General features: G+C 43.5%; 1 protein-coding gene across 2 annotated transcripts in view; it reads right to left on the bottom strand.

The window, feature by feature from the left end:
- Positions 1 to 20424, bottom strand: part of LOC144818511 (prostaglandin reductase 1-like) — a 1303604-nt gene that overhangs the window by 180234 nt on the left and 1102946 nt on the right. For both annotated transcript variants that reach the window (XM_078675999.1, XM_078675998.1), the window contains one exon: positions 13221 to 13338. In XM_078675999.1, coding sequence (XP_078532125.1) covers positions 13221 to 13338 — 118 coding nt within the window. The remainder of the gene's footprint in view (positions 1 to 13220; positions 13339 to 20424) is intronic.

Below are 20424 nucleotides of genomic sequence, written 5' to 3'. Positions count from 1 at the left end.
TCTTGTCTATCAACGGGACAAGATCAGTAGTACTACCGCCCCTTGCTGGTAAAAAGGAGAACCGAGTTGTATCCATCGACCGGGTTAAACCACAATCATGTGGCCGATAACAAACAGTAGGCCAAGTGGACTCCCGATAAGTAGTAGAACACCAAGGTTTGCTACAAACACAGAGGTTCAATCTAAGATGCTACTCACGTTTGAAATGCCAAAAGAACAACAACAAGGTCTATGCAACAATGCTATGGAACTTAAACCTCTAAAAACCCAAATAAAAACATTTAGCAGAGACACACCAATCTACAATGAAGTAATGAATGACTATGCTGCTGCAACAAAACACACGGATAAAGCAAATATCAATCCTGAAGCTATTGGAACAATAGACAGAACGGCATCCGGTTACTTCATCAACTTCAGCGATTCATCTGAAAACCTGAGTGAATCAAAGGAACAAACATCAACAAAAACCTTTAAAGACAAAGCTAAGGAACTTTTTCAACAACTGAAAGAAACCTATCTGATTTCTCCATGGATTGAATTCTGGGTGGCCTTAGGTGCACTTATCCTCATACTTTGGCTCATCATGGTACTATGTTTGGGACACTTCATTGAGGGAAATTATGCTAAAATGGACACAGCAAGCCAGAAAATCAACTTGGTCCTCAAACCACACACGTCTTCACACATCGAGAAAAGGGAACTTTCTTCAGTCAACTTCACAGCCAATCCTATACCCGGTGGGGTAGCATGGGACAATACTGATTATGAAATCTATGGTCCGGTTGAAATCCTGAAATATCCACACCAAATCAAGATCTCATTGAGTGACTTTGTAAAACCAAGCTCAGTTGCTGATGATTGGGACGTGGAAAGCATTAATAATATGATGTCTGACCTAGTGATGTCTGCTAAATTTACAAAACATGATTATTTGCAGGGTTCGTCTAATTATGATAAAATGTTCTGCTATAATCACTATAGTAATCATTATCTGCATAAATCTGCACAACCTAGAAATGTTTTAAATTATAATCAATGGGAACACTGTGCAACCCCTCCAAAAGGTAGCTCAAGAACTTTTTATGACAAATATTCATATTTTTCAAGGTTCAACACAAGTAATGCAGAAACATTTTATTTCAAATTATCAAACAAAACAGGTACAAAGACCATGCTTACAAACACTAAATTGATATATTCAGACTCGTTTTTTGAACAAATGAGTACGTTTGGTTTTGAATACTGGGACAAAAATGTTGAAGTAAAAAGTGTTTGGGGTACAAAGGAATGGCAAGTACAAGGTATAGAATCATTGTTTAGAGCCTGCATGATCCCAGAACAAATGATATTTTTGAATGACACTATTCAACAAACTACCTGTCTTGGCCAAGCCAAAATCAAAGATTTAAACAAACCGTCTATTCCAAAGCCAACGATAAACAGTAATAGCTCGACAGATGAGGAGATAGACGTAAACCATATATTAAGCCAAAACAGAACACATCCAGATTGGAAAAAGTGGTTAATCTGGCCCACAGATACTAATAACTGTCAAGACAGATTCCTGAACAAAATCCAGGGGTTCAAATTGACCAGGCCAGACCCTAGAAATTCCCAAAGACAACACCCAGGGATAATTACCACGTACAGTGTGGGCAAGCTCTGCCTTCAATGGCTACAAACATCCACACTGGCAGAAATTAAGCAACACCTAACTTTACTTACTGATGGTGCTGACTTGCGTGATTTCATTATGGGACCACGCAAACAGCGTCAAAAACGCTTCATAGCAGCCTCTGTATATGCAGCTTATAACGAAGCCTGGAAAATAACTCAAATTGAAACATCAGAGAGAATACGGGAAATTGACCGTATTAATTTGGAAAATCACTTTCTGTAGTGGACAATGGGTTAATGACTCTGTCCTCCAGAATATACTCTTTGGACAGCATTGTGTCTTCAGCAATCGACATAATATCGCAAGACTTACTGTTGTTACAACACGGTCAGTCCCAATTGCGTTCTATTGTACAACTTGGCTGGACGTTACAAAATCTGCGTTCAGGCTATGTGCCTTGACGTTTAATCAACACAACGTCACTGTTCAATATCTTTAACCTTACTGATAAACAAATCAGTATGGCACAGAAGGGTGCTGATTATACAATCCTGAGCATTGAGAAACTCGAGAGATTACCATGGACAATGTCAGAACGACCTGTCAGTGAGTGGATAATACATGGAATAATTAATATTCCAATATCTACTTTCAGGTTTCAATACTGCCAAATATATATACAGGCTGGCATGTACGAAAAATTGGGTAAAGGGTACATTAAGTCAACATGGAACTTGCCCTATTCACATGCTTGTGTCAGTAATAAAGGCCGGAAAGTGTTTCTTAGTGGCAATAATTGTGCCATGTCACTAAGCGGTACACTTCTGTGTAATGGTATTAGTTTACACGGAGCCTGTGAAGGGTCCTCAAATAACCTTTCATGTCACCAGCTAGGCACACCTGCGACACAAATAGAACCATTCTTTAGGAGACTATTGAACGGGAGTTACATTATAATCGTAGACCGCAGATGTTGTAGCTTGGTGCCCGGAATACCTTATCTCATAAGTACGACTGCGAAGGTCATGTGCTGTGAACGAGTATTGTTCCCCAGCGCAGTGCCAGACAGGGAGGCAAGGTTATGGCCGAATTTGAAAATTTCTTCCATTAGAGTTGATACTTTAAGCAGAATGAAAACTGTGCTCCTTCAGACGCCGACCAGGCTCACGTCATCAAAAGAAACGTATGATCTCCAAGTTGCAAGGACAACGGCAGAGATTCATTCATTGTTATCAACTAATTCCCCCATACATTTCACAGAAATCCTGAACGAAATCTTAAATATTTCTGATACCAGACACCTGCGACAAGGGAAGAAACAATCCTAGCCATTGGATACCGGGACCAGATATCTAGAATCCTTGGACTGTCCCGGCTTAGAGACCTGAACATGACTTGGTTTCTTTCGTTTAGACCTATATGGCAAAGCTGTGTTTTACCTGTATTAAGGTGCTTGCTATGCGGAGAAGAATGCGTGTTAGACACCTGTCTGACGCTACAATCGGATGCGCCAATGGATGCAGAAACTTTGTTGGGTCCGGTCACGGCTCATGCATTGTGCTGTCCCCAGCGGCTACCAATCCTGATGACGGCATTCGTGGAGACTTCACCACTACGATTAAGGGGTAGTGAGGTTCAAGATGAAAGCAGCATCGATCAGGTACGACCTTCTGTCAGCTATGCTGATCCAAACATCAATGAAGGCAATCATGCTCACGAATGCATGGTAACATCTTTTTCCGAGTTAATGGAACTTTCACAGGAAGCTGTTGACAGCTTTTTCGAGAGTCTAAATGATATGATGTTCTCACCAGAGCAGAAATAATGACTTTTGAACAAGCTAGCACAAGGCGTTCCCAACACCAAGAATTTGGCCTTCAACTTTGATAATAAAGTATCATGAACAATTTTCTCCAGTTTACGGACAGCGGAATATTATTTTTCAGCGGCCCCAAAAATACTTTACAATTTTTCGGGACACTTATCTTCTGCTTAAAGTAGAAACTATTCTTAGAGAACTATGGCCCACATGCATCAAGCATTTTTGCAGTCGCAGACGGTGCGATTCCTTAAAATCGGCCGTTTGCGAATGCAAAAGTGCTTGTTGGGATGCATCATGCCATTTTAGAAGTCGCATCTTTTTTACGATTTCTAAAATTGCATTAGCATTTAAGAAATCGCAATTGTGCGATTTCTTAAATGCTATGCATCATTATAGAAAAATATGCTTTTTTTAAAATTGGAAGTGCAAATTACCACGAAGTTCAACTTCGTGGTAAATTGCGAAATTGATTAAATATGCACAAAAATGCATTTTTTAAACTGTAAAGTTACACACACACATGTCCTTAGGACATGTGTGTATGTAACTTATGCTGAAAAGTACATTTCAGGGGTGCATGGGGGGGTCCTTTGGACCCCCCCCTGCACCCATGAAATTTTCTAAGTGCCACTCGCAATTTCCATTGACTCCTATGGGCCTTTTGGCCCATAGGAATCAATGGAAATTGCGAAAATTAAGTTAAGAAATCGGTATTTCTTTGGGATTCGGTAAAAAATGCGATTTTTACCGAATCCCACAAGAATACCGAAAATATTGATGCATATCATTTTGCATTTCTTAATTTGCGATTCCTTATTTTTCGCAAATTAAGAAATGCAAAAAGACACAATGATGCATGTGGGCCTTTATTTCTATTTTAGAAACTTTAGAATCATTAGCTGCCCTCTAGCCTGTTCATAAATATTTTATTTTGTGATGAAATGGTCTCGCATTTTTTTTCTTCTGTATTAAGAGCCATTTCATGTGTAATTTTCATATTTTATTAATAATGATGTATGAATATGCGTGATATTTAGCATTAATATACTGCTTGAGTGCATATAATGTATATATATATATCTTTTCGTATATTTCATGTTTCAAAATGCATATGGATGTATTTTGGGGTGGTACGGTATACACATGCTCTACTAGTGTATTTGCTATGCCTAGATCTTGTAAATATGGACATAGTCAGCGTGGAGTGGGTGTGATGTATTCCTATAGGTTCTGTATCGATTCCCCTATTCCCGGCCCTGTTCTGGTTAATACTTAACTAGCAGCCGACCCACGGTGCAAAAAAACGTTATCTGATTAAGCCACACCACGGCACAGAAACGTGTTATCTGATTAGGTAATAACGCATGCCATCTAATTAGGCAAGCACTATTCCTCCAGCCCCTGATAAGGCATACGGAGTTCTCAAAACAAATCAAACCTATGACAACCTGGGAAAATCCCCGCGGCCATTGTTTTGATTTCACCGAGAACTTCAGCAAAAGAATGTGCGAACAAGCCCGTTCGTATGACATCCTTATTGACGCATCCTTGTCCATCCTTACGTCAATCTCGACACCTTACAGGTATAAATATTACCGACATTGCCTTAAGCAAACACACGCGGTGGTGACGAGATCGGAGCAGCGAGACGCGCTGAGGAGCCCAACAGAGAGCGAAGCCCACAGGCGCTGCCCCGCCTTCCTGACGCGCTGAGAACGAGAAGCTGCTTTTCTCCTGCCGAGAAATCCAGCTCCGGCGCTTCCAAGCAGCCCTCGCAGGCAGCTGGAATATCAAGACCAGAGACGAGAGATACCAGCCCTCAACCATTCTAGATCTCAGGTACAGAACTGAACAACCCCTTGCAGAGAATTCTTGAGTCAGTCACTTGGCAAAACAAACTTAACTTAAACTGCTACTTATCTACTCCCGCCCACGTATTAGGCTTAGGTCAGGTACACTGGGGTAGGCATGGTTAGAAGCACCAGTTGAGTATGGTTAGTCATATATATATATGTATGTATCTATTTTATCAATTTTAACTATCATATGGCTTAGAAACCATATCAATGCTTCTGCAGTATTATTTTATACTTCTGCTTTTATTGTATGCACTTTACTTAACCATAAGTATCGCAATAATATCGATTCATTTCTCTTGTACGAGAAAAGAGACTGATCAATAAATAACATCTTTTATTGAACATGCCCGTCTCTTCCTTTTCTCTACAAACTGGTGAAACTAAGAATGCACGTACTGACTGAGTAAAATAAGTTGTCTTTTGTTTTCACACGACTCTAGAGATACACTCTTGATTGGGGGAGAGCAAAGTTGTCATGTTCTATGGTTGTCAGAAACTAAATCCCTTCTTGTCTATCCAGGGAAGTTAAACTCCTCCTTGTCTATTCGAGAAAGTTTCTAGTGAACTCTGAGCTAGCTGGCAAAACCAAAAACTTTAAGTCTAATATCGTCAGTAGAAGACCTAGTTAACCTCTGCCCTAGGTCTATACTATTGAAGATATTATTCCAATGCGCAGAGCCTATTGGGATAATAGGAACTACACTACAATAATGAGAGAACTTTTCGGGCCTGACCTCTCCGCTATGTTTCTGATTGAACGGGCGCATGGCTCATTGGGTCCTAGGCGGAGACCGGGCGCGCCTGCGAGACCGATCATCGCAAGGGTCCTCAACTACTGGAACAGGGACACGATCCTCAGACCCGCAAGGGAGAAAGGAGATATACAATGCAAAGGCAATCACAAAGCCTTTTACCCGGACTACACGCTACAAGTTTAGGCAGCCCGCAGGTAATTCATTCCTGTGAAAAAAAATATTCCAACATATCGGGACTAGATACGCCTTAATCTATCCTGCCAAGCTGAGGATTTAGGGTCACGGAAAACCCACCTTTTTTTACAGATGCTAAAGCTGCTCTTGCATATGCAAAACAAATGGTGAAATCATAAACAGTTGTGTGCGGTAAACGACTCGCTGATGGAAAAGACAATGAGCGACAACGATTGAGGATCCGGGTACTATACGATGGTCACTCAGATAAGTGCAAGCCATGTGTAAACTTTACAGTAATTGCCACTCTTTCCGCTGTCATGGTCGATCAATGGGTAGTGGGGTGTAAGCGCCTGTGTCCTAAGAGTTGAATGGTTGGAAAGCACTGACGGGCTATAACTGGGTCATATATATTTGTTTGGTGTTCTGGACTGTGGTCATGGGAAGTAGTCTCAGCCACCCTGCCAACAGAGAGGGGGTGGTTTGCCAGCGACCTCACGCTACCCTATGGGATGATTCCCTTCTGTTTGACACTTTGGTTTGAATTTTATTGGTTCATGGGGAAGAGGGAGGGAGATTCACAACCTGATTGGGGGGTTGGTGTGAGAGAGGGGAGGGGGGATTTCGTTTTGCTTGTTGTACCTGCTATGTCACATGTTGGAACTGAAATGTATATTAGATCACGCTTACACTGATTCACGTCTGTTGTTAGTTAAGAGAGGTAGACCTGCTGCACTGCACACCACTGTTGTTATTCATGGAACGCTCACTATGGGTACGAGGGACAAGCTGAAGGGTCACACATATAAATTGCCCCTGCGGTGAACATGTCGACTAACACATGTCTATCGTGGAATGTCAGAGGTTTGAATGACTGGAGGAAGGCCAGACTTGTCCACTCTTACTTGATTAGGCATAAGATGGATATATGTCTCCTGCAAGAGACTCATTTAATGTTTGCGAACACGAACAGACTCCGCCACAACAGGTGGGGGGAGGTGGTGGAAGCTAACTATTCTAATTACTCAAGGGGGGTAGCAATCTTAATACGCAGAGGACTACATTGGAAGACACATGCTCCCTGATTGAGAATGAGGGAAGACATATACTGCTACAGGCGTTGCTTTGTAACACTCCAGTTGTGTTAGTAATACTGATAGCCCAACATTTTTTCAACAAGTCTGGGAAGGACTCCAGTCATTGGGGAAGGCACCGATTTTGTGTGGGGGCGATTTTAATGTTGTGATGTCACTTTCAGCAGACAGACAGGGGTTATCTCGGGAACATCATCCTAAAGCATCGGCTATGTTGTTAGATATTGTAGACGACTTACCACAGGTGGATACATGGCGCTCTCCGCACCCAGAGGTTAGAGAGGGCACGTGCGTGACACAACATCGGAATGCTTGGTCCAGACTGCATTATTGGCTGGTGTCAAGAGATCTCCATACTTGGTTCAGGGAAGCCACACATCATCCACGTCCACTCTCTGATCATGCACCCACTCAGATCAAATTGCAGATTCCACTGCCGTACATACAACCATTTAGTTGGAGATTCCCATCTACTGCATTACGAGACCAGGTCTTTCGGGAAGAACTTCGGGAGAAACTAGTTGAATATTTTGAGTTAAATGAAGGGTCGGTGGGACTCTGTGGGAGGCCTTCAAGGTGGTTGCTAGAGGGCACTGCATGGCGATAAAATTGGGAGTGCTGAGGGCTGTACACAGAACGCTACAGAACCTGGAGCACGATATTCAGCATTTAGAGATGGACAACCAGGTGAGTCAGTCAAGTGCCACTACGGCACAACTGAGGATGAAATTGACAGAATTTCAGGAGGAGGTAGCGAGGGAAACGGCGTACATGTATAAACACACTCAGGCCAGGCGTTATGGCGAGGGTGACAGGGCTGGGAAAATATTGGCTAATTTACTCCGTGCCCTAAGAGGTACTGAGTACATTATTGAACTGCACATGGAGGATGGGGAGATAGTAAGAACTCCACAGGACATACTACATACTATGGCCCGATTTTACTAGTCACTATACACTTCTGGCACTGACCCATCCAACTCGGATATTGCTGATTATTTAGATTCCATCGCCTTGGCGTGGATCAATAATGGTGCGAGAGAATATATGGAATTACCTATCAAGGTAGAGGATGTGAGGCAGGTAGTTTTTGGTATGCCGACGGACAAATCTCCAGGGGCAGATAGACTTACCGCTGCCTTCTCTAAGGAGTATATGGATATTTTGGCACTTAGGCTTCTGCAGGTCTATCTGGAAGCAATGGAAACAGGTATACTTCCCCCCACCTTAAGAGAGGCCACTATAATTACCTTACTGAAACCAGATAAGGATCTCACTAAACCAGACTTTTATAGGCCATTATCATTGATTAATGTAGATTCCAACATTTATGCTAAACTTCTGGCTAACAGATTGCAGCCAATGCTTCTGCAGATAGCCCTTCCGGACCAATCCGGGTTTATACCTGGTAGATCGACGTCACATAACTTGAGAGTATTATTTGGTTTACTACATTACTTAGCACCACATGTACAAGCAGTTGCATTACTAGACGCTTCTAAAGCGTTCGACTCTTTGGAATGGAAATTCCTTTTTGCCCTACTGACTAGGATGGGATTTAGTCCTATCTTCATTAAGCAAATCCAAGTAATATATACTAACCCAATGGCGAGAGTGAAGGTGAATGGACAGATAACGGAGCCGTTTGTCATAACTAGGGGGACAAGGCAGGGCTGCCCTCTATCGCCCCTACTTTTTGCAATTGCTACCGAACCACTGGCGGTGAGACTTCGACAACATCACACACAACGGAGTATTGGTTTCACTTCCAGAGGGCTACTAATTTCTATGTATGTGAATGATATGACGATTTATTTAGTAAATCCTAAAGATAATTTTGATGTAGTCATGAGGGAACTGATTAGATATGGAGGATTGAAGGGGATACAGATCAATTGGATGAAATCTGTGCTGCTTCCACTTTCTGATAATACCATTCAATGTCACACCGAGTTCCCCATCCAGTGGGCCACAGGCAAAACGAGATATTTAGGTATATAGATTAAGCAGATCCATACAGGAATTATGGCTAGCCAACTATGGTAAAGTTATAGATTGGTTGGAAACAAAAATACAGAGATGGAAGAGACTACCGCTTTCTTTAACCAGGCGTATTGCGATTACAAAAATGGTAATTCTTCTGAAGCTGCTATATTTGTTTGTCAACATACCTATGCCATTGAGCGCTCACTTTTTTAAATGGCTACGTACAGAGATCCTTGACCGAGTATGGGCGGGTAAACAAACTCGAGTATCTTGGAAGCTCTTGACTCTCCCGCTCTCCCAGGGAGGTTTAGGGGCCCCCGACTTTGAGCTCTATGCCTATAGTGCACAGGCACAGTATTTACATTTCTGGCACCATCCTACTCCATACCAGCCTCATGTGGCGATTGAGATAGATATGGTCGTGCCCACCCCTCTAAATACAGCAGTATATCATCCATATTCGCGTACTCACTCAGACGTAAACACTGTTGAGACAATGAGATGGGAGTGGAAAAACATAGCGAAGAGGGCAGGGCACAAAGAACTGTATGCTCCATCTATGCCACTGGGGGGAAATCCGCTGATTGGCCCGCTAATGGACAAAGCTGTTACTGAGCGTGCAAATCATTGTGGATTAATGATGGGGCGGGATATATTCCCAGAGGATGTATTCTTATCTCTCCAACAGATGTGTGAACCTGATTCACCCTCAGCTTCTGATATGTTATTATATTATCAACTCAGGGCGGCTTGTAGGGCAAGATACGTAGAGTTTCCAAAAGCCCCGACTCCACTAGTAGCCCTGGAAAATATCCTAGCCAATCATTCTCCTCGTGAGTTGATTACGAGAATTTATAGCGTAATGCAGAGTCATCCCCAATTATCTTGAATACATCAAAAGCAGAATGGGAGAGGGAAGCAGATATTACCATTACAGACAAAAAGTGGCAGTTTTGCTGTTCTCAACTAGAAAATCTCTTGCTGAACTATAGGTTGCGCCTTATACATTTTAATTATCTGCATAGAATCTATCGTACACCAATCCAGTTACACCGGATGGGGTTGCAACAAGATGCAAGATGTAGGAGATGTGGGGCACCTGATGCAATGTTTATCCATTTAGCGTAGTTCTGCAACCCCATAGCGCGATATTGGTCGGATGTTATTAGACATATTGCTAACATTGTGAACGTCACAGTGCTGATCACGCCCCTTGTGGCATTGCTGGGCTTTGTATTGGAAGTTCCTAAGGGTCCCTGTAAACTGACATCCATGCTGCTCCTGCTCGCCAAGAGTCAGGTGGCAGTGCACTGGAAAAAATCTCATCCGCCTACGACAGCAGAATGGATAAACACGGTAGTATACTGCAAAGATCAGTTATCAACCTATTGGGATTTGATACCTAGTAGATCTAGACCCTTGGATATATGGGCACCATTCTGAACCTGACTGCAGCAGGGAGGCTCGGATCTCCGGGCCGCAAGTTCCTCTTGAATACCCCCTAGACTTAGGGTATATGGTAAATTGTATTCCCCCGGTGATGTCACTTAGGTTCAATATTGGGCCCCAGGATGCTATAAAGATGTGGCCTCTTGTGACGGGAAGTGGGTGTGTGTGTGGGGTAGGTCACTAGATCATTGGACGCAGCTATGTGCCGGATGTATGGACTTGATGACATGGTGGGAGGATGGGGGGTTATTTGTTTTATAGAATTGAATACGTAATATCTCACTGTATGCTTTTAGACTTCGTTAGGTGCACATATTGACTAGAGTATATGTAATACATCCTGTTTCGCTGCGGGTCCCCCGGGATGTCGGCGTAAAAGCTGTGTTCAATAAGACCATACTGTTTAAAACGTGCTGCCGGCCTCAGGGTTGTGGGCAAACAGCTGTGTCACCAGTGAAGATCATAATGAATGTTTTAAAAAGAAAAAATATATATATATATCTTAGTAAGGGGTCTATGCACCACCTTACCCAGGCTGCAGTAGCAGACCCGTGGTGCCATTTTGGAAGGTTTCCCAGGGGTGGCATAATACATGCTTCAGCCCCTGGCAGGCCTCTGGGGTATCTATGCCCTTAGTACATGGGGTACCATATACTAGGGACTCACAAGGGTAACCCATTAACCAATCTGGAGTGTACCTAAAGTACATGCAATCATTTTAGAAAGGAAGCAGCTAGGCTGGGGTCCTGAATAGCAGGGCCCCAGCCAGACTAAAGTCGAAAAACAGTGAAACACCAGCAAAAAGTGGGGGTAACCATAGTAAGCTGAACCTACTCTCCTACAATCGCCCTTTTGAGGTATGGGAACACATTTCACTTGAAATGGTAAGGTAGATGTTCTCTGAATGTGTATTTGCAACATAGCCAGCCAAGCTTGATACAATGATTAAGTGTAACATATACAACTAAATCTATACTAAAGTCTGACCATAATTAAATAGTGTTTAAATGCTGCCAAAGAATATCATCATTGAGCTGATACATGTGTCCCCAGTATCCAACACTGTTCCTGCTTGAGTAATGTGTGTGTTTTCCACTCTATTGTTGTTTCTGGTTATCCATGGTTTGTTGATCACCAGTCGTTGAAGGTTCTCTGTAGTATGAGCGGCTTGTGAAAAATGATAAATTAATGTAGTCATTGATTTTTTGCACTATGTGTTACTTCTGTGTTCACTGATTCTGATCTTGATGTTTCTAGTGGTCATGCACACATTTCCTTGACTGTAAGGGTATATGATTAGGTAAATACAAATTTTGGAGTTGCTGGTGGTATGTTGTTAAGAACCCAAGGAGAATTAAAGCCAAGATTGATGCTTTCTGTGACAGAGGTTAGGTGGTACATGCTACAATTACCGCAAGGATGGTAGCTTTAAACTGAAGGTTGACCCCCATTAAATATAGTGAGGATGGGTTTTCTTTTCTAGGGGTCTGGTAATGTCCAAGATGTTACAGAGGTTTGCGCCATACATTTTATCCTTTTGTAAAAAAAGGTGATAGGGTTTGAAGTCAGGGTCTTGTAAGTACTGCTGTCACCCAATAGATGTAGACATTCCTGATGTTATATTTCTTTTATGTAAAGGACAGCGACACCACTTGTCTGCTAGTTTTGTAATAAAATTTAGTTTGAACCTTGACTCGTCAAGAGCTGTCTTTTCTTCCTGACTTAGGTGATAGAATGATGACAGATCATACATTTTTAATGTTTTAATTTCATGTACAACATCCTGCTCGAAAGGCAAGTACCCCCTAGGGGGTATATTAATAGTAGGTGGGGAAACTGAAGATTTATTTTAGAGTCCAATACCGCCTCTACCATATATGGCACTGTCTATTTTGGAAAAGAAAACATTCAGTCTGGTTTTTCGGAAGAATTCCACCAATTCACATTTTAATTTAAATTTAAGGACATTATTAGTCGGAACAAAACCAAGACTTTTATTTAAAATGTCAAGTTGTTGTTTCAATAAAGAGTGTCTGTCAGATTTACCACAAGGTTGGTTGTGTCATTGTCTAGCGTGACAGTATCAGCAATCCACCGCAGAAAATGATCTAAGGAGTAGTACTCTACACTCAGTAATGTGAAAGGTATAGCAACACAGTGATGAAAGGCAGAAATAAATTCACCACACATTGTCACCTACACACGAGGCTTAGGCACTGCATTATTGACTGTCATCAAAGGTACCTTAATTATTATAGGGGCATGAGTGTTTTTTCAAAAAAAGATGGGAGCACTTTTAAAACTATTTAAACATAGGAAAAAGTTTGTATACACACACACAAGATGAACATATATAATCTCTTCTTAGTAAACCGCAGATGCAGGTAACACATTCGAGGAACATTATTGACGGGTAGTTAGTTTTAGTGTGTTCTACAGAACCTCTATGATATTACCTACTTTGATTTTTGCAATTTGTCCCACAGCTGAACCAACGGCCCCTGCTGCAGTATTCACAAGAACGGTTTCCCCTGCCTTGGGACGACAGATCTCCAACAAGCCAAAATAGGCAGTAAGCCTAGAAAAGGGAGAACACAGAACAGAGAAGATGAACGAAGACTTTGTAAAATACACTGGTGGTATGTCATGTTATCCTTCATCCTACTGTTGACAATTACATTTCATGTCTTTTCTGGTTCTAGCATCATACACATTTCTTACTTTAGTCATCTCGTGTACAGAAAACCCTGCAGCCCCAATGAAATGAAGACGTTTCTGCAAATTAACTATGGGACTTCCCCAAAATGGATTGCTTAAAGTACCCTACACTTCTTTCTGGCACAGTGCCAGCTGGACTGGACTGAATGATTGTAGTGAAAAGATCTTGACAATTACTTCTTATACACCATTACAGATCACAGGGATCTGCAGCTATGAGGAAGTACCTATATGCTATTAATTACGAGAGAGAAAGAGAATGATTAGCCCTGGGTGTGAATGGCGCTCAATTAATCAATCAATCAATCAAGATATTTGTATAGCGCGCTACTCACCCGGAGGGTCTCAAGGCGCTTGGGGGAGGGGGGTCCGCTGCTGCTCGAACAGCCAGGTCTTGAGTTGCTTCCTGAAGGAGAGGTGGTCTTGGGTCAGACGGAGGTGGATGGGGAGGGAGTTCCAAGTCTTGGCTGCCAGGTAGGAGAAGGATCTTCCTCCCGTGGTGGCTCTTCGGATGCTTGGAACGGCGGCGAGGGTGTGGTTGGTCGATCGTAGCTGGCGGGTGGGAGTGTCGAAGGTCAGGCGGTTGTTGAGGTACCTGGGGCCCAGGTCGTGGAGGGCCTTGTGTGCATGGGTGAGGAGTCGGCCCGCGATTCTCTTGCTGACGGGGAGCCAGTGCAGGTCTCTCAGGTGTCCGGAGATGTGGCTGTGTCGGGGGATGTCCAGGATGAGTCGTGCAGAGGCGTTCTGGATGCGTTGGAGTCTTTTCTGTAGTTTGGCTGTGGTTTCCGTAGTCCAGTCGGCTGGTGATGAGTGCCTGGGTGACCGTCTTCCTGGTTTCGGTGGGGCTCCATCGGAAGATCTTTCGGAGCATGCGTAGGATGTTGAAGCATGACGATGAGACGGCGTTGACTTGTCTGGTCATCGAGAGGGAGGAGTCCAGGATGAAGCCCAGGTTGCGTGCGTGGTCCGTTGGTTTGGGTGCGCTGCCCAGGGCAGGGGGCCACCAGGAGTCATCCCAGGCAGTGGGTGATGATCCAAGGATGAGGACTTCCATCTTGTCTGAATTCAGTTTCAGGCGGCTGTTCATCATCCACTCGGCTACGTCTTTCATCCCTTTGTGTAGGTTGGTTCTGGCGGTGGCGGGGTCGTTGGTGAGGGAGAGGATCAGCTGGGTGTCGTCGGCGTAGGAGATGATGTTGAGGTTGTGTTGGCATGCGATGGCCGCGAGGGGGCTCATGTAGATGTTGAAGAGGGTGGGGCTGAGTGATGATCCTTGTTGTACGCCGCAGATGACTTTGGTGGCCTCGAATCTGAACAGGGGGGGCGGACTCTCTGGGTTCTTCCGGCGAGGAACGAGATGATCCACTCCAGTGCCTTCTCTTGGATTCCGATGGAGCTGGTGCCTCTTCCCGCATATTCCCCGCCTGCTGCTGCCTTAAAACTGCTCGTGGCCCCCGCTTCGCGGGCGCCGCTCGCAGCAGTTGATACCCTTGTGGAAGTCGGAGCACAGAGGGACCTCCATTGCACTGGGACGGCTGGGACTGAGGACTACAAGTTCGCCAACGCGGGACTGCGAGGACCAGCAGCCTGAGCTTCTGCCACAGCTGGTGCCTCTTCCCGCATATTCCTCGCCTGCTGCTGCATATAAACAGGCCCATACCACACAACGCGGGACGCGCGCGGGCGCACGCCGGGCGAAGCCCGGGCCAAGGGCGGACCCGTTTTAGCCCGTTATAGACCGATAGAGACTGGACCGGGCCATCCCTTTTTAGCCTGTTACAGAGATATTGCATGTATATTGCTATAGCAGTAAGTTTTGTTTTATAAAAGCTTCTTACAACATGTCCACACGTGAAAGCAGGAGTAAAGCCACTACGGCGGGGTCCCTATTAACAGGTACCTTAGATAACTTCATAATAAGAGCTTACTCAGTAATAGACCAAGGGATTACTCTAATGGAATGAAAGGTGCCTCAAGACCTAGCTATGGCTAAGAGATCATCCATGGGACACTATGCAACTGCCCGCACCCCAGAGCACACCAGAAGAACTAATACTATGGAAGTATCAGCACTTGTGCACACTCTGGCCAGCTCTCAGGAGCAGCCACGCACCCAGTTTGGGATTGATTTATATTCACCAACAGTACCAGAGGCCACCCCAGAAATATTAAGTGTCACTCCGCCAGTAGTAAAAAACACCAGGCAACTACGGGAGAGACGGGAGGGTGAAATATCAAAAAGAAAACGGGTTAACACTACCGCCATGGGAGGTAGAAAACCGAAAGTAGCTAAAGCCATGGGTATTAAAGATATATCCGACAAGCAAATGGGGGATTATGATCCAAATACTCAGAATAGGCAGGTCACCCCGCCTTCGGACCTACAGAGTGCAAACTTAGTATCTGGAGGTGTAGCAAATATTGCAGTTAACATTGAGGGAGCCGACAACCCATTATCCCAAAAATTGGGGGCGCTACTCAAATCACTCCTCACTCCATTGGAAACTAGACTCTCACGTATCGAACACCAGCTATGCCAGCTGGATTTGACTACGAGGGGTCTGTTAGACATCGTGAAGGCAAAGACGCCATCCCCAGTATACCCACACGCCGCACCTGACGTACAAGTGATTAGTAAATCCCCGCTCCCTGCCCAGCATTTGAATTTAAACAACACAAATGCACCGACGAGGAAATCCCTGATAAAATCCACTGGACCTAACAAGCCCCCTAGATTAGAAACAACTCTATGTAATGTACCCTCCAAAAATCCAAGAGCGGGTTTGACAGTGGGGGAACCTCAGGGGGGACTTACCATTAATCTACCACCAGAAACTAGTCCATACTTAGTAGTATTGACAGGGGTCTCTGAATTGAGAAAACACACTGAGGAACCCTTTTTGTCTTTGAAGAACAAAGTGTCACATTGGCTCAATTCTAATCGTCCCTTACCCCCACATGTGACGAGTAAGATTTTAATGGTACGCAGAATTGCATGGGTGGGGAACAGCACAAAAACAATCCCGGGGGATTGCGTGTTGGTCAATTTTGAAGACCCACGCACGGTGGATTATATTTGCACATGGAGAAACCAAAACATAAGGGCAGCTATAGAAGCTAGACCACTCTCATATTTTTACCCTATGACTGACTTATCTGACAGTGGAGGCGAATGGACATGGGTTAGGTACCGCGCACGGGGTGGGATGGCAAATGGGGGAGTGAAGAAACAAATAGCTGGAGAGATGTACCCACCGTAAATAGGTTTAGTTGCCTAGAAATGGTGGACTGACTACGGTGGAACAAAGAGAATACAATTGTCACCAATGAGGGGCAAGGCGATCAAAATTATGTAAAAATGTGCGACCTGATAAAGAGAAGCGATGTAGCGGGTAACCTTGGCGAAGATCACCGAAGTATATGTATCGCACCACATGAAGGGGGTGATAGCACCCCTAATACTACAGGGCACGCTGTAGAGATTATGGGCAACCTGGCGGACACAGTACATGGGGCCGATCAAGAAAATGCTATGTTAGATTATCAACGGGACCTTGAGGGATGCCCTGCGCTAACACCCAGCGGAAGCGGTTTAACTCCTTCAAAACAGGAAACTGTCCTAAGTAAGTTTCTAGATAAGGATGATAAAATCACCTTATTATCCTGGAACATAGCGGGCCTATCAATTAAACTTAAGGAACCAGCCTTTCTACCCTTTATAGATAACTTTTCTATAATTTGTTTACAGGCATGCTGGGAGCGGGAAGAAATTCATATTAATGGCTTTCGTACTTTCTTTTCACCCGCCAAGCAGTCAAGGAGGGATAGAAATTCAGGAGGTCTTTGTACTTATATATCTAATACTACAAATGTTACGGTCAGGCAACACAATATGGGATCTGATTATTATCAGTCCCTGCTACTTACAATGGGAGGTCATCAAGTTGTTATCTTGATCAACTTCTATAACAATATTCCAAAAACTGAAATAAATAAGGTATTTGATGAACTTATACAAATTTCACAAATCTCATCTGAAAACAGCCAGGCAGGGAATTGTGTTATATTGATGGGTGATTTAAATTGCCATCTATGTCCTCATAGTCACTCAGGCATTTGTGGGCTGGAAAACCTCAAGGGTGACCCTTGCACCCATTTCGAGCATTCCACCACTGGAATCCTTCTTAATAACTTTGCATCCCAGCTGGATCTGGGTTTTGCTAATGAGTTATCTTGCCCACAAGCTGCTTTTTCACCCACGTTTAATGGTAGGGGGTGCAGCGCGGTGATAGATTTTGTCTTGGTCTCCAACAGCCATTCCTACAACGTTCTCAGTTTTAAAACAGGAGACATTGCAATAAGCGACCACTTACCTATCAGCATTTCTCTCAATTTTTAACTCGAGAAACAGTAAGACTAATGATGTAACTAAAAATCTTTACAATTATAGGATAGCCCTAGCAAAAGTGAATGGTTATTCTATAAAATGGAACAGATTAGAGCCTACTGCCTTTCTTGAAAGTTTAATAAAAAATCGGCATAAAGGTTACACGACCTGCCTAACTGAAAATACAAATTGTTCTTCAGTTCTTGTAGCCTTTCAGAACATCTCTAATGAAATTTGTAAAGCCCTAACTGAAACATTAAGGAAAGGTTCGAGAACTAATGAGGAGGGCTGGGTCGATTCAGCATGTAGCCAAGAGGGGAAACATCCTTTACAACGCAACTTTTACAACGCAGTGCCTTTACGACACAACTATTACAACGAAAACCATTACAACGCATTGCGCTGGGGGGCGCTCTAGGATAGGGAATATATTTAATTTACTATCCAACACCTTCCCTAGTGTCCACGGGGACTGGAGTTGGAATAGTAAATTAAACTGTTCACTATCCAGCACCCCTAAGCACTATGCGTTGTAATGGTTTGCGTTGTAAAAGTTGAGTCGTAAAGGCATGCGTGGTAAAAGCATGCGTTGTAACGACATAGATCCAGCAAAGCGCATTCGGCTCTAAAGACGATCCTTAAAAGTGAACCAAAAAATGTTCCGGAGATAAGAAAGGCTAGAGCCACCTATTACTCCACAATTAAAAAACGGAAAAAGGAATTGAAGCAGGAGGCGTGGCGAGCCTTACATCAAGCCTGCATTCTGAAAGATAATACTGCCTTTTGGAAGGCGGTAAATGCCCCTTTCTTTGTCGATAGAAAAACAGATTCAATAGAAATCGCTATAGATGAAGGCACCTGGGTAAATCACTTCACCGAATTATATAAAAAAGACGAGCAAGTGGACCATAGGTATGCAGAAGCATGTGGAAACTTGGAGATTAGTTCGGGGGATTTGTTCCCAGTAAACATAGAATTTTCTTTATCAGAGGTTGAATTAGCACTTGCTGAAAGTTCGGCCGGCGAAGCTGCAGGGCCGATGGGGTCCTGGTAGATATTTATAAGTCCAACGCTAAACTATGGGCACCCCTTCTGACCAGTGTCCTGAATGGCAGCAACAAAATAGGGTTCCCTCAGTCTTGGCAAGAAGCAATTGTGGTCCAAATCTTTAAAAAGGGGGACCGAAACGATCCAAAGTGCTATAGGCCCATTTCTTTACTTGATTCCCTGATGAAAGTGGCAGGCAGAGTCATTTTAAATAGGTTACAGTCGTGGGCAGAAGAAACAGGTGCTATCTCAAAGTTCCAGTACGGTTTGAAAGCAGGGCTAGGTACTGTGGAACAAGGGTTAAACCTCGCAATAATTATTAAATTATGGCAATTTATTTTTAACATTCGTCGACTTGAGCTCGGCATTTGATTGCCTGAGTCATGAAATCCTATGGGATACCTTGAGACAACTTGGTATTGATCCTAACATCCTGAACTTTATTAAAGAACTGTACCGGGGGGCTGGGGAAAAAATACGTTTTGGAAGTAAGGGCGAATGTACACGTAACTTTCCCATAAATATGGGCGTCCGTCAGGGCTGCATTCTCGCGCCTTTTTTATTTAATCTTCATATAAACAGTGTGACCAACCATTTAACACGAGAAAAATTGGATTTTCCCCAAATCAGAGGAACCCCAGCCCCTATTTTATTGTACGCGGACGACACGGTAATCATGGCCAGGACTCAAGTGGGCTTACAGAGAGCGCTTACTACCTTCTCAGATTATATGGGAGCTGGAGGTTTAAAAATTAACATTGGAAAAACCTTTAGTATGTGCTGCTCATCAAAGTTAAATGTCCAATGTAATACCTTTTTAGCGAAGTCAAAGATAGAACTAAAAAACACATTCTCTTATTTAGGGATCACTTTTAATAAAAAAGGGTACTTGGTCGTCAGCTGCCAACACAAGGAAATTAGCCTTTGCTCGGGCTATTGGCGCAGTTCGACATTTTTCAAACTAACTGGGGGTCGGCCGGTGCACATTTTGGTGGACATTTACAAATCGAAATGTGGTGTGCACTGCAATATACGGAGCTGGCATATGGGGGATCGCAGATTGCCGCGAAATTCAAGCTTGTGAAAATGCTTTTCTGCGATTTCTATTAGCTGTTCCTAACTCAACATCTACTTATGTATGCCATAAGGAATTAGGACTGGATTATGTTTCGGACCTGTTATGGCATAAGGTATGGACATCTGAAGTAACTGAGCTTAACAGGGAAATAATCCAGGACTGTTTAAAACTCCAGGGGGCCCACAAAATTGATTGCTTTACATATGTTAAGGATTTATTAACACAGATCGGACACCCCGAATATTTTGACTCCCCTATTTCTCTAACTTCAATTTCAAGGAAAAAGCTGAAAGAAATTTGCCTTGTGTCGTTAGAGAACAAACGTTGGGAGCTAGAGGGAAAAAAGGTGTCCGTCCGACAGAATCAATTGATCCTGCAGGGACCAGGTATGCAGCTATATTTAACCCTTATTCAGAGCAGTTACAGTCGGATGC

Source organism: Lissotriton helveticus, chromosome 2_1 (genome assembly GCF_964261635.1).
Source record: "Lissotriton helveticus chromosome 2_1, aLisHel1.1, whole genome shotgun sequence".
NCBI classification, from domain to species: domain Eukaryota; kingdom Metazoa; phylum Chordata; class Amphibia; order Caudata; family Salamandridae; genus Lissotriton; species Lissotriton helveticus.
Note: the sequence above shows the minus strand (reverse complement) of the source record. Positions and strands in the feature narration are given on the sequence as shown.